Genomic DNA, 12,162 nt, shown 5'->3' with positions numbered 1-12,162 from the left:
CACACACACACACACACACACACACACACACACACACACACACACACAGCCTGGGTCACACTTTTCATTTTAATCAAAGTGGAGATTAAAAAGATGTTAAATGTTTTTTTTCATTATCGATTGATCCATTGATTATTGTTTCCAGTGTGACGTCTTCATGTTTCGTTCAGTTACTGAGACAGAAAACTGAAACCAGCTGATTGTTGTTTGTGTTTGATAAAAGTATTTGTTAATGTTTTGTACTAATGGACAAACTGTTTTATCTCCAGTATGTTACATATAAAACATAAGTTCTACAAACTAAAAGAAAACACACATCAGTGATATTTGTACTACAAATGAAAGTCTTTTTTAAAGTAAAAAGTATAAATTTCTCCAGTTCCTGTGAATATTCTTTCATTTATTACAACAAACTGTTGATCGGATAAAAACTATTTAGATTCTGGGAAACTGTGACGGACATTTTCAACTGTTTTCAGACATTTTACAGACAACACATTAAATTATTTGAGAACTTTTACTAGCAGCTTCTATGTGTCATTTTATGATATCTATTGTTGTTTGTTATATCATTTTATACACTTAATTTATATTTATTCATGTATAAATATATATTTCAAATATACTGCAACTACCATGTTTCATTGACCTGGAACGTCAGAAAACTGCAGTTGGTTTTTCACATATACAAACTACAGCTGCAGTTTTTAGTCAATTAATCAATTAGTTCATCGACAAACATTAATCTGCAACTATTCAACTATTGTAGCAACTATTCATCAATAATGTGCTGTATACAGCTGATCAATTTTGAATGTTTTAGTGTGTATTTGTTTTCATTTGTGCATGTGCGGTTTTAATGACTCTTTTCCCTGCGACATCAACAGTCTTATTCTGAAAAGTTTAATTATCTCCAACAGTCCAGTTTCACATTTTACAAATGAAGCATCTCATTCACAAACAGATTTGAATCAGGCCTCTGCTGAGCAGCCAATCACAATCCTTTCTCTCTTTTCCGTCCAACTTTTTTTCTCCTCTGAGCTTCAGCCCAGATAAAGTAAACAAACCGAGCCCGGCTCATTAACCCGCGCTTTATTCACCAATACATCCGACGCATGCGACTGTTTGTGGTCCTACCGTTATTCCAGGTAGCCCGGATTAACACTCTCTCCCCCCGGAGCACAAATAACCCGGGTCTGTTCACACCAACAGAAACCTCCTCGGCTTCAACTATTCACCCCGCAGCCGTTTATTCTCCACATTTTACTCCAAATCCGCAAATTAAATTTTACTCCGGCCGGTGAGAGGTGGATGTGTTGGAGAAGGAGCCGTCACAGCCGCAGCACGGCTCCCTGACCTTGGCCCGTCTCCTCTCGGTAGGGTTCAGCCCCAGCATGAATTTATCGGGACAAAGCGGGGCATCTTCTCCGCCGCCACACGGCCGACATTTCCTTCGGCCGACTCCCCGATTTAACCGGGGGAGAAACACCCAAGCCCGGCCGGCCGGGGAGGAGAACAGAGGGGGGTTAACCGTGGAAAATCGTCTCAGTTTAGCCGTGTGTATCCGACATGAAGCTCCCAGCAGAGCGGGACAACACCTACAGCCATCAGCCCACTTTCACTGAGACCCCATCTCCATCGGAAAATGGCTTTCGAGCAGCGAGCCATTTTCCCCCCATGCTAACGGACTAGCTTCACTCTTTCTTACCCCCACAAACACAAGCTGCTAGCCCGCTAGCTACAAGCGGGGGCCGAGCAGAGTCCACTTACTGAAAATACGGTGCAAACTAACAGCGAGGGAAACCCGGAACAGTTTAACATTTTATATGAAAAAAGCATTTTGTGGATTAGAGCTGAAAACAGGCAGATACACGGCCGAGCTAACGTTAGCATTAGCGCCTGGCTAGTTAACAGCCCCCCGCGACGAGAGAAAGGGGATAAAACGGAAGTTCAAAACAAAAAAAATGACAAACAAAACACACAAACAATGCAAAAACGAAGCCGCGTGGATTAGACACAATCTGGGATTTATTTTCCCGTGAAATAAATTCACGTTGTCCTAAATGAAAACTGTGGCCGCTGCAGGAGCTCGCAGAGGTTAGCGCCACAGCTAGCCCTAGCATCCCGAGGCTAGCCCGGAGCTACACAAAGATCTCGACAAACACACCGCGGCCCCCGCTCACGGAAAACCTCGTTTTTCTGCCGTTTTACGCTCCACACTTACCCCTCAATTGGCCTCTGCGCCCGCGAGGTGAGCGATGCGACGGCGTGGAGGTGCAAAATGTGCAAGTGTCACGGATTAGACATGGTTATTTCTCCTCCTCCTGCTCAACCACCGACTTTTGGTTCTCGGGTCTTTCCCCACCGCCGCTTCGACAGCATACTTCCTGCCGCTGCCGCTGCTAGCCGAGCGGCGCCGGAGCGGAGCGCACACAGCAACGCGTCATCATGCGCAGAATAAAATTTCAGCAGCGACAGAAGCTCCTCGGTCTGTGAGTCTCACACCGGGTCACGGTCTCTCCCGGAGCGCACCGGGGCTCGGTTCACGTCTCCCAGAGCCCGCTCGTGTCGTTTGAGTCCATTTTGATGCAGATCTGAGACTAACGCAGACTTGATGCAGTTTGGCCCCACAGCCTCTGGGAATAACCGAGCCGTGCCGAGCCGAGCCAGGCGGCGGCTGCTGCTGCTGCTGCTGGATGAACGTGGGGCAAATGACACTCCGAGGTCATTTTATCAGATCATCTCAAACGGAGGCTCGTGCATCCTGAGATCCACGGGTTGAGGTTCCCGAGTCCACCGATCATTATCAATGTATCGATTAGTGATTTATTTTTCCTCGACTCACCTGTTCTGACCCTCTGTGGCTCCTGTACCAAGGTGTTCCCTTCTCCAGCTGTTAGTGCAGGTGATGGAGAGTTAACCTGGTTTAACCTAAGGTGAGGTTGGAACAGTTTTTGATTTCTGTGAGACAAACCAAACCTTCACCTGAAACTCACACCTGTCTGATAATGAGCCACACCATTTACAGGTGATCACGTGACAGATCATTCACTGTATTTATATGTCAGTATTCAGAGGTTGCAGCTGACCCCCACCCTGAGGACGGTTACAACAGAGCCATACACACATGTAATATATGTACATATGAAATAAAAACATATATAAACAAACAATTCCATATATATCCAGCCCATACAAATAAGTATGTATGTTTATATTATAAACGTGTGTTACATATAAAGCCTGTTAATACATGTTGATATTATAACATGTATTATACTTTCTCAGAATGTGAAGATAAACATGTTTAATATAATTTATAAGCATAAAGAATGTATATATGTAAGTTGTTTTAATAAACGTGCATATATAAATTAAATATATATCATTCACAAAAATGGTCTCAACCTGTTTTAGTAAATAAAAATTCATCATAAAAATGTTTTAATATATGTACAAATTTTACTCTAGTATTTCATATATGTTATAATACCTTCATATATCCAGAGGATGTATATATGAGATATAATAATATACTGTTTATACTGTATGTCATATATTACATGATCAGGGACGGTTGCAACATATTAAAAACACATTACATTTCAATGATTAACCACTTGCTCTTTGTCTCAATAAGTATAGTGTATAGTATATTGAAAATCTACAGTCTGACAGTGATATTATAGTATTATTAATTTATGTAATGATATTTATCAAAGAACAGTTACTGAGTTATGTTTTGTGTAGAACATAGAACATAGAACCCAGAACCCTCCTAGAGTCAAAATAGTCACAATTTATTTTTTTGCTCATGATGGACAGAGCAGGTGAAAATATTATGAGACCGTGAGAGGAACAAAGTAATTGACTGATGAACTTGTCTGTTTCCTCTGATGTGTTAAAGTGATATTGTCGTGTCTGTTGATCTATGGGACAAAATCAGCTGCATGTTTTTCATTATTTTGAATTAAAAGTGTTGAAACACGCAGTTGTGATTCGGCTGCTCAGCTTCAGGACAGTTATCAACTGTTTCCAGTCTCTCCATGAGTTTTCTGATTGTTCTCAGTAAATAAAAAACAGACGAGACGACCTGCTTAAATAAATGAAACTCAGATCTGCGTATGAGGTTTGTGTTTTTGTTCGTTTTGATGATGTTAGCTCATGATGTGTGGCCTCTGACACACCGAGCACAACACGCTCACTTCAGTATTTGTATAGGATTTCATATGGAGGTGTTTTCTGCTACTTTTACACTTAAAATCCATTATTGCACCTGAGGGACACTCGGTCCTTGGTAGAGCTACTGCAGATGTGTTCTGGTCTGTACTGACTCATCTGGACTCATCTGGACTCACCTGGACTCATCTGGACAAGGTTCTCCTACAACAAGCTTCATGTCTTTTATAACAAAAACCCTCCATGTTTGTGTCTGTAACTGGTTCAGTCTCTTTTATTATCATTGATATCCTTTTATGCTGTTTCAGTTTCATATACAAACATATATAAATACAATTAATAAATAACGTAATGAAAAGAATCAATTAAAACAGGTACAAACAGAAGTTCAAAGGTTTGAGATTAAGAACCTAAAATGAAAAACATTTGTAGTGAGTTCCAGGTGGACGGTTCAAAAAAGCCAAAAGATCTTCAAGTTCAGGATGAAGTGGAGGGAGTGTGAGCCGGTCTGTGGTCCTGGTCCGATGTGGTCCAGCGTGGTCACGTTCTCATCTCAGAGTTCAAATGTCACAAATACATTTACTGTGTTTCAGTTTAAATGTGACAATAAGAGATTAACATTTAATATTTCTTTATATTTTGTTGTTGTGACGGTGAAACACTGAATAAAAACATGTTTATTTTAACTGACTAATGAATGAAACACACAGTGATCTGTGTGTGTGTGTGTGTGTGTGGTAAAATGTATTTTAAAATAAATGTAATCTAACTATCTGAAATATGGGGCGTTGAGCAGGCGCCTCATGTGTAAAGGTCTCGCTGCTGTTGGTCCCGGTTCGAGTCCCGCATCGGACGGCCCTTTACTGCATGTCACCCCCCCCCCCCCCCCCCCCCTCTGCCTCCCCATTTCCTGTCTCTCTCCACTGTGCAATCAAAAAAATAGTAAAAAAAAACTATCTAAAATATATTTTTTCCATTTTTATTATACATTCCTTTTTTACTTCTGTTCTATTTATAAATACATTTTCACTGTGGCCTAAACAACACGTCACACATCTACTTCATTCTCTTACTACATCCCCCAGAATACCTTGCGTCAGTAAAGACGTCATATTTCCGCGTCTTGATTCAACGCTTTTCCCTCTCTGCACCGTTCGTGTTTGAGTCGCGGTCCCTCGGACACCGGTTCGGTTCTGCAGCGGCTCGGTGTGCTCGTGCAGCACGATGGGTCCTGTCGAGGTAAAACTGCTCATGTCTGTAAAACCGTCGCTTCTGACCGGAAGTGAAGAAACTCGTTATTTTAGACTGAAATCTGCTCGTAGCTCGTCGCTGTTCGGCGCTTTGTGTTGTGTTGTTGTCTGAAATGAGGCCAGTAACGATAATATGTGATGTGATTATGTTGTATTGATTAGGTAACTCAGAATAAGGTGATTAGTGTCGGGTGTTTATCGGTTTGATCTCTTGTTGCTGCCTGAGCTCGACTGCAGAGGAACTCACAGAGACTCAGACCAAACTCCCTTCACAATTATCAGAAATTAATGTTTTCTTGCTCTTTAGTTAAAATCTTCACGTCGTACAATAAGATTTAATACGTGTTCACGTTAAACAGAGTCCAGTGGATAATTCGGGTAGTGGTTATAGTGATACGTCAAATGTATTTATTGTGTATAAGACTTTATTATTATCAGTATATAACAGAAAGACTTACAACTGAGCCTGGATGTACGGAAGAGGATTAGGGCCACATGTGAAAAATCTTTCTTTTTTTAAATTCTGACTTTAATCTCAGAATGAAAAACATTTTTTTTCACATGTGACTCTAATCCTCTTGATTATGAATGAGAGCCAATTATATTCCCTTTAAAATGATACAGAACACATTAGACTAAAATAAGATTCATTTAAACAAAATGAATGTCCTTAAATCACACAAAGCTTTTCAAAACTGCTTCACATGATTCAAACATATAATCAGATGATTTTTTTCATAATATAATTAATCTGCCAATTAATAGTTTCAGTTAATCGATCAATTATTTGTTCTGTAAAACAACAGAAAACTGTTTTCAAATATCTTTTTGTATTTGACCAATAAGATGATGAGTTTTCTGTGATGTCAGAGCCTGGAACCAAATCAAACACTGACATCAACATAAATAAAATATTGATCGATTATCAAAATAGTGTCAGATTCATTTTCTTCAGATCGACTGCATATCTTTGCCATTCTGTGACACACACACACACACACACACACACACACACACACACACACACACACACACACACAGTCAATGATGTTGATGATCACATCAGCTCTGCAGTCTGTGTCTTTCAGACGTTGTTGATCTTCTTTAAAACCTCCCAGTCGGTGAAACGTTGTGAATCACGTGTGTTTCTTCTTCTGCAGCTTCTCCACATGTCAGTTTTCTCTCAGAGTTTCTCTCCCTGCGGTCGATTCCTGGCGGCAGGAAACAACTATGGAGAGATCGCACTCTTCAGGTGAGACCAACACACCTGACCGACCTTGTGTTACCAGTATGTGATGATGTGTAGTTGATGATGGTTGTGTTGAACTGTTTCAGTCTGTCTGCCGCTCTGAGTCCAGATGCCACCAGACTGAGTCAGAAACCTGTTCTAACGTTCACTGGTGAGTCCTGACCCGAGTCTTTCTCCTTTAATTCACCTGAAACACATGAACTCACTCGTTTGGCTGCTCGGGTCAGGGGTCTGGTTCTGTTGGGGTTCTGTTGGGGTTCTGTTGGGGTTCTGTTGGGGTGGGGTTGGAGTTGGGGTTTGCTCCATGTATCCTGTTTTTACTTTATCTAATGAGGGAAACTGAACATGAGATTTTCTTTTGTTTTGTTTATAAAATTCTTTTTTTGCTGTTTCCTGTTCCGTCCTGACGTGTGTTTCATTTACTGAACAAACCAAATGTCTCATTGTTGTTTCACCGTGAACGAAAGCATCACACACACACACACACACATTCAGAAACTTCCTGGAACAAAGACTGATGTCTCACAGCTGGAGTCTTAATGAGTGAAGCTCAGTGATGAAGGACTTCTGTCCTCCTGTGTCCTTCAGCTCACGAGGGTCCGGTCTTCTCTCTCCTGTCCACCGACTGTCGCCTCCTGAGTGCAGGAAACGGAGAGGTCAGCGCCTGGAGCTGGAGCGAGCTCATCAAGAAGGTCTGTCTCACTTTTAAGGACAGTTTGACATCTGTCCTAAAATGACAGTCACGTCCATGTGGACGGGTTCAAACTGGTCCTCTAACTTTAAACTGTGATCTGATCGAATCAGTTGATCTGTGACTTCCTGTCTCCTCAGAATGTCAAACCTCTGTGGACAAAAAGACCCAACTACAAGTGAGAGACAGCACACACCAGATCCCTGTCCTCTGTCCCTTAGCACCACACTGGAGTCACTGTCTGTCTCTGTCCTCAGGTCCAGTCTGGAGATCCCAGAGATCAACTCCATGATCATCAACCCCAGAGTGAGTCCACACAGTCCACACTCTGAGAGACACAGACACTCTGAGAGACACTCTGAGAGACACACAGACATGCTGAGAAACTGAGACATTCACTGACACACTGAGAGACACTGAGAGACTCTGAGAGACACAGACACTCTGAGAGATGCTGAGACACACCGACATGCTGAGAGACTGAGACACTCACTGACACACTGAGAGACATACAGAGACACAATGACAAATGTAAATGAAAATTTATTTGACTGAATGTCCAGAATCATTCTGCTGCATCTCTTTGTCTCTGTCACTCTGTCTTTGTTTCTGTCTCTGTCTCTCTGTGTCTCTGTCTCTCAGGACAACAGTCTGGTCGTCGGTGGAGGAGACAACAACATCCACATCCTGGACCTGGAACATGGCGTCTTCAAGGTCTGTCAGATTTTAACACTTTGACCTCTGTGTTTCTCTGTCGTCATGACAACAAACGTGTAGAGTCGTCTCCATCCATCAAAGAAGTAACAGGCCCCCACCCTTCCTATAAAGACCCCCCCACACAGAAAGACAAGAGACGTGTCTCTGATGAATGACATCACTGTGAACTTTGGTCCATCTAATGAGACCTGAACCCTGACTGCGACTCTGTTGTCCCTCAGTCCGTCCTGCAGGGACACTCGGACTACGTCCACTGTGTGAGTGTGAGGGAGAGGGAGGCCGAGATCCTGTCGGGGGGGGAGGACGGAGCCGTGAGGATCTGGGGTGAGTGAGGGAGCAGGTGTGTCCCAGGTGAGAGAGGAAACACCTGCCTGTGGTTTAACAGCTGATGTCTCTGTCCCTCAGACAGCAGGACAGGACAGACGGTCCACTGCATCGAGGTCTACAAGTATGAGGTGAGACACCTGTTCTCACCTGTTCTCCTCTGTTCTCCTCTGTTCTCACCTGTTCTCCTCTGTTCTCCTCTGTTCTCACCTGTTCTCACCTGTTCACCTCTGTTCTCCTCTGTTCTCACCTGTTCTCCTCTGTTCTCCTCTGTTCTCGCCTGTTCTCCTCTGTTCTCGCCTGTTCTCCTCTGTGCTCCTGTTCTCCTCTGTTCTCCTCTGTTCTCGCCTGTTCTCCTCTGTTCTCACCTGTTCTCCTCTGTTCTCCTCTGTTCTCGCCTGTTCTCCTCTGTTCTCCTCTGTTCTCGCCTGTTCTCCTGTTCTCCTCTGTTCTCGCCTGTTCTCCTCTGTTCTCGCCTGTTCTCCTGTTCTCCTCTGTTCTCGCCTGTTCTCCTCTGTTCTCCTCTGTTCTCCTCTGTTCTCCTCTGTTCTCGCCTGTTCTCCTCTGTTCTCCTCTGTTCTCGCCTGTTCTCCTCTGTTCTCCTCTGTTCTCCTCTGTTCTCGCCTGTTCTCCTCTGTTCTCCTCTGTTCTCGCCTGTTCTCCTCTGTTCTCCTCTCTGTTCTCCTCTGTTCTCCTCTGTTCTCCTCTGTTCTCGCCTGTTCTCCTCTGTTCTCCTCTGTTCTCGCCTGTTCTCCTCTGTTCTCCTCTGTTCTCCTCTGTTCTCCTCTGTTCTCGCCTGTTCTCCTCTGTTCTCCTCTGTTCTCGCCTGTTCTCCTCTGTTCTCCTCTGTTCTCCTGTTCTCCTCTGTGCTCCTGTTCTCCTCTGTTCTCGCCTGTTCTCCTCTGTTCTCGCCTGTTCTCCTCTGTTCTCCTCTGTTCTCGCCTGTTCTCCTGTTCTCCTCTGTTCTCCTGTTCTCCTCGCCTGTTCTCCTCTGTTCTCCTCTGTTCTCCTCTGTTCTCGCCTGTTCTCCTCTGTTCTCCTCTGTTCTCCTCTGTTCTCGCCTGTTCTCCTCTGTTCTCCTCTGTTCTCCTCTGTTCTCGCCTGTTCTCCTCTGTTCTCCTCTGTTCTCCTGTTCTCCTCTGTTCTCGCCTGTTCTCCTCTGTTCTCGCCTGTTCTCCTGTTCTCCTCTGTTCTCGCCTGTTCTCCTCTGTTCTCCTCTGTTCTCGCCTGTTCTCGCCTGTTCTCCTGTTCTCCTCTGTTCTCGCCTGTTCTCCTCTGTTCTCCTCTGTTCTCGCCTGTTCTCCTCTGTTCTCCTTTGTTCTCACCTGTTCTCTGTTCTCGCCTGTTCTCGCCTGTTCTCCTCTGTTCTCCTGTTCTCCTGTTCTCACCTGTTCTCCTCTTTCTCCTCTGTTCTGCCTGTTCTCCTCTCTGTTCTCCTCTGTTCTCCTCTGTTCTCCTCTGTTCTCGCCTGTTCTCTGTTCTCTGTTCTCGCCTGTTCTCCTCTGTTCTCCTCTGTTCTCCTCTGTTCTCGCCTGTTCTCCTCTGTTCTCCTCTGTTCTCCTCTGTTCTCGCCTGTTCTCCTCTGTTCTCCTCTGTTCTCCTCTGTTCTCGCCTGTTCTCCTCTGTTCTCCTCTGTTCTCCGCCTGTTCTCCTCTGTTCTCCTTGTTCTCCTCTGTTCTCCTCTGTTCTCCTCTGTTCTCGCCTGTTCTCCTCTGTTCTCCTGTTCTCCTCTGTTCTCGCCTGTTCTCCTCTGTTCTCGCCTGTTCTCCTCTGTTCTCCTCTGTTCTCCTCTGTTCTCGCCTGTTCTCCTCTGTTCTCCTCTGTTCTCGCCTGTTCTCCTCTGTTCTCCTCTGTTCTCGCCTGTTCTCCTGTTCTCCTCTGTTCTCGCCTGTTCTCCTCTGTTCTCCTCTGTTCTCCTCTGTTCTCGCCTGTTCTCCTCTGTTCTCCTCTGTTCTCGCCTGTTCTCCTGTTCTCCTCTGTTCTCGCCTGTTCTCCTCTGTTCTCCTCTGTTCTCGCCTGTTCTCTGTTCTCGCCTGTTCTCCTCTGTTCTCCTCTGTTCTCGCCTGTTCTCTGTTCTCGCCTGTTCTCCTCTGTTCTCCTCTGTTCTCCTCTGTTCTCCTCTGTTCTCGCCTGTTCTCGCCTGTTCTCCTCTGTTCTCGCCTGTTCTCACCTGTTCTCCTCCGTTCTCACCTGTTCTCACCTGTCATGTGATTGTTGAACCTGTACTGAGAGTAACCTGAGTCAGGTGTGTTTGCTGCAGGAATGTGCACGGCCTCAGTTCGGTAAATGGATCAGCTGTTTGACGACAGACTCTGACTGGATGGTAAGAAAACACACATGATGCGTTCGAGTCCTGCTGGGAGAAAACATGTAGTGCAGAGTTTCTCCTCGTCTGGTTTTAGTTTTGATCTTTAACACTTGAACGGTGTCTTCTGTCCTGCAGCTGTGTGGCGGAGGTCCGTCTCTGTCTCTGTGGCACCTGCGCTCTCTGTCTCCCACCTCCACCTTCCCGCTGAGCGGCTGCCAGCGACAGGCCGCCTTCTACCAGGACATGGTAAGAAGAAGAAAACACTTAATTATTGTTGAAGCATCTTCAGGTGTGGTGGTGTGTTCAAAGACCCTGACCTGTCTCTGTTGCAGATCCTGGCTGTGGGCGAGGGTCAGTCTGTGTCTCACTGTCTGCTGGGGGGAGAGGTCAAAGCTCAGATCCCCTGCTCCTCACAGAGCCTGAACACCCTGCAGCTCAACACCAACAGCACCGAGCACCGGGTGAGTCCCTGAACGCAGCACGCCCTCACCGTTAGTTATACAGGAAGGTCTCTGGTCCTCATCTCAGATACTTTACTGCAGTAGAAGTACCAGTACAACAGAGTACTGCCGTACAAGTACTGACATCACATTATTATTATCATTATTAATCTTTCAACATCTGTAAAAAAAAATACAAACCTCACAGATTCAGATCAGGTTTCGTCTGATTCGTGCAGTTCCAATTAAATACAGGATTAAAGGATCTTTAATAAACAGCGGCGGACATGGACGAGTCCGTTTCCATGACAACGAGCTCTGAAGTTCGTGTGTTTTGTGTGCAGGTGCTGACGGTCGGAGGCAGCAGCGATCACATCGACGTCTTCACCAACCTGTCGTACAGAGCGTTTTCACTCAGCTTCTGAACACACACACACACACACACACACACACACACACACACACACACACACACACACACACACACACACACACACACACACACACACACACACACACACACTTTGTCATTTATTCTGAGGATAATAAAATATTTTTGTCATTTTATACAAATTTTTGTACTTTTCATTATTTCTTTGTGAAGTTTCATCTACCTGCACACACCTGTGACGTCACACCAGGTGCTTCATGTTTTTGTGTTTTCATTTGGACATAAAAAAGAAACCTGACATGATGGTCTGAGGTGGGAACGTTGAAGTGAAACTGACTTCGTGAATAATCACTGAGGGACACGAAGAGGCTGAACCTTCCTCACGGTTTCACTCGAGTTCTGACCAGATCTTTTCACAAACTCATCTTCTTCTTCTGTGGTTTAATGGCAGCGACTGGAGAACGTGTGAGTGTGTGAAGGATGAAAAATGACTAAAGCATAAATAAATAAATACATGTAAAAATAAAAACATTTTGGTAATACATGCTCTCTGTATTTCTACATTTATTTCTGTGTCCGTATGTTAATTAAGTAGGCGGCCCTTCAGGCTAAA

The 12,162-nt window shown here is 44.5% G+C and overlaps 2 protein-coding genes across 2 annotated transcripts in view; one reads left to right on the top strand and one right to left on the bottom strand.

Annotated features, from left to right (window-relative positions):
- The window catches only part of si:dkey-89b17.4 (zinc finger protein 646), a 30,029-nt gene extending 26,766 nt beyond the window's left edge, over window positions 1–3,263 (bottom strand). Inside the window, exon 1 of the mRNA XM_056402358.1 lies at window positions 2,225–3,263. The gene's annotated coding sequence lies outside the window, so the exon portion shown is untranslated. The remainder of the gene's footprint in view (window positions 1–2,224) is intronic.
- Window positions 3,264–5,291: 2,028 nt separating this feature from the next.
- On the top strand, window positions 5,292–12,070 carry thoc6 (THO complex 6). Its single transcript, XM_056401613.1, has 13 exons — window positions 5,292–5,418; window positions 6,590–6,681; window positions 6,765–6,829; window positions 7,267–7,370; window positions 7,510–7,547; window positions 7,627–7,675; window positions 8,012–8,083; window positions 8,308–8,410; window positions 8,492–8,541; window positions 10,671–10,733; window positions 10,854–10,964; window positions 11,051–11,179; window positions 11,503–12,070. Exons 1-13 carry the CDS (start codon window positions 5,404–5,406, stop codon window positions 11,581–11,583), a joined length of 972 nt encoding a protein of 323 aa, XP_056257588.1. The 5' UTR covers window positions 5,292–5,403; the 3' UTR covers window positions 11,584–12,070.
- The last annotated feature ends 92 nt before the right edge of the window (window positions 12,071–12,162 follow it).

Source organism: Seriola aureovittata, chromosome 17 (genome assembly GCF_021018895.1).
Source record: "Seriola aureovittata isolate HTS-2021-v1 ecotype China chromosome 17, ASM2101889v1, whole genome shotgun sequence".
In the NCBI taxonomy this organism is placed as follows: Eukaryota; Metazoa; Chordata; class Actinopteri; order Carangiformes; family Carangidae; genus Seriola; species Seriola aureovittata.
The sequence above is the reverse complement of the archived record's forward strand: the minus strand, read 5'-3'. Positions and strand labels throughout refer to the sequence as shown.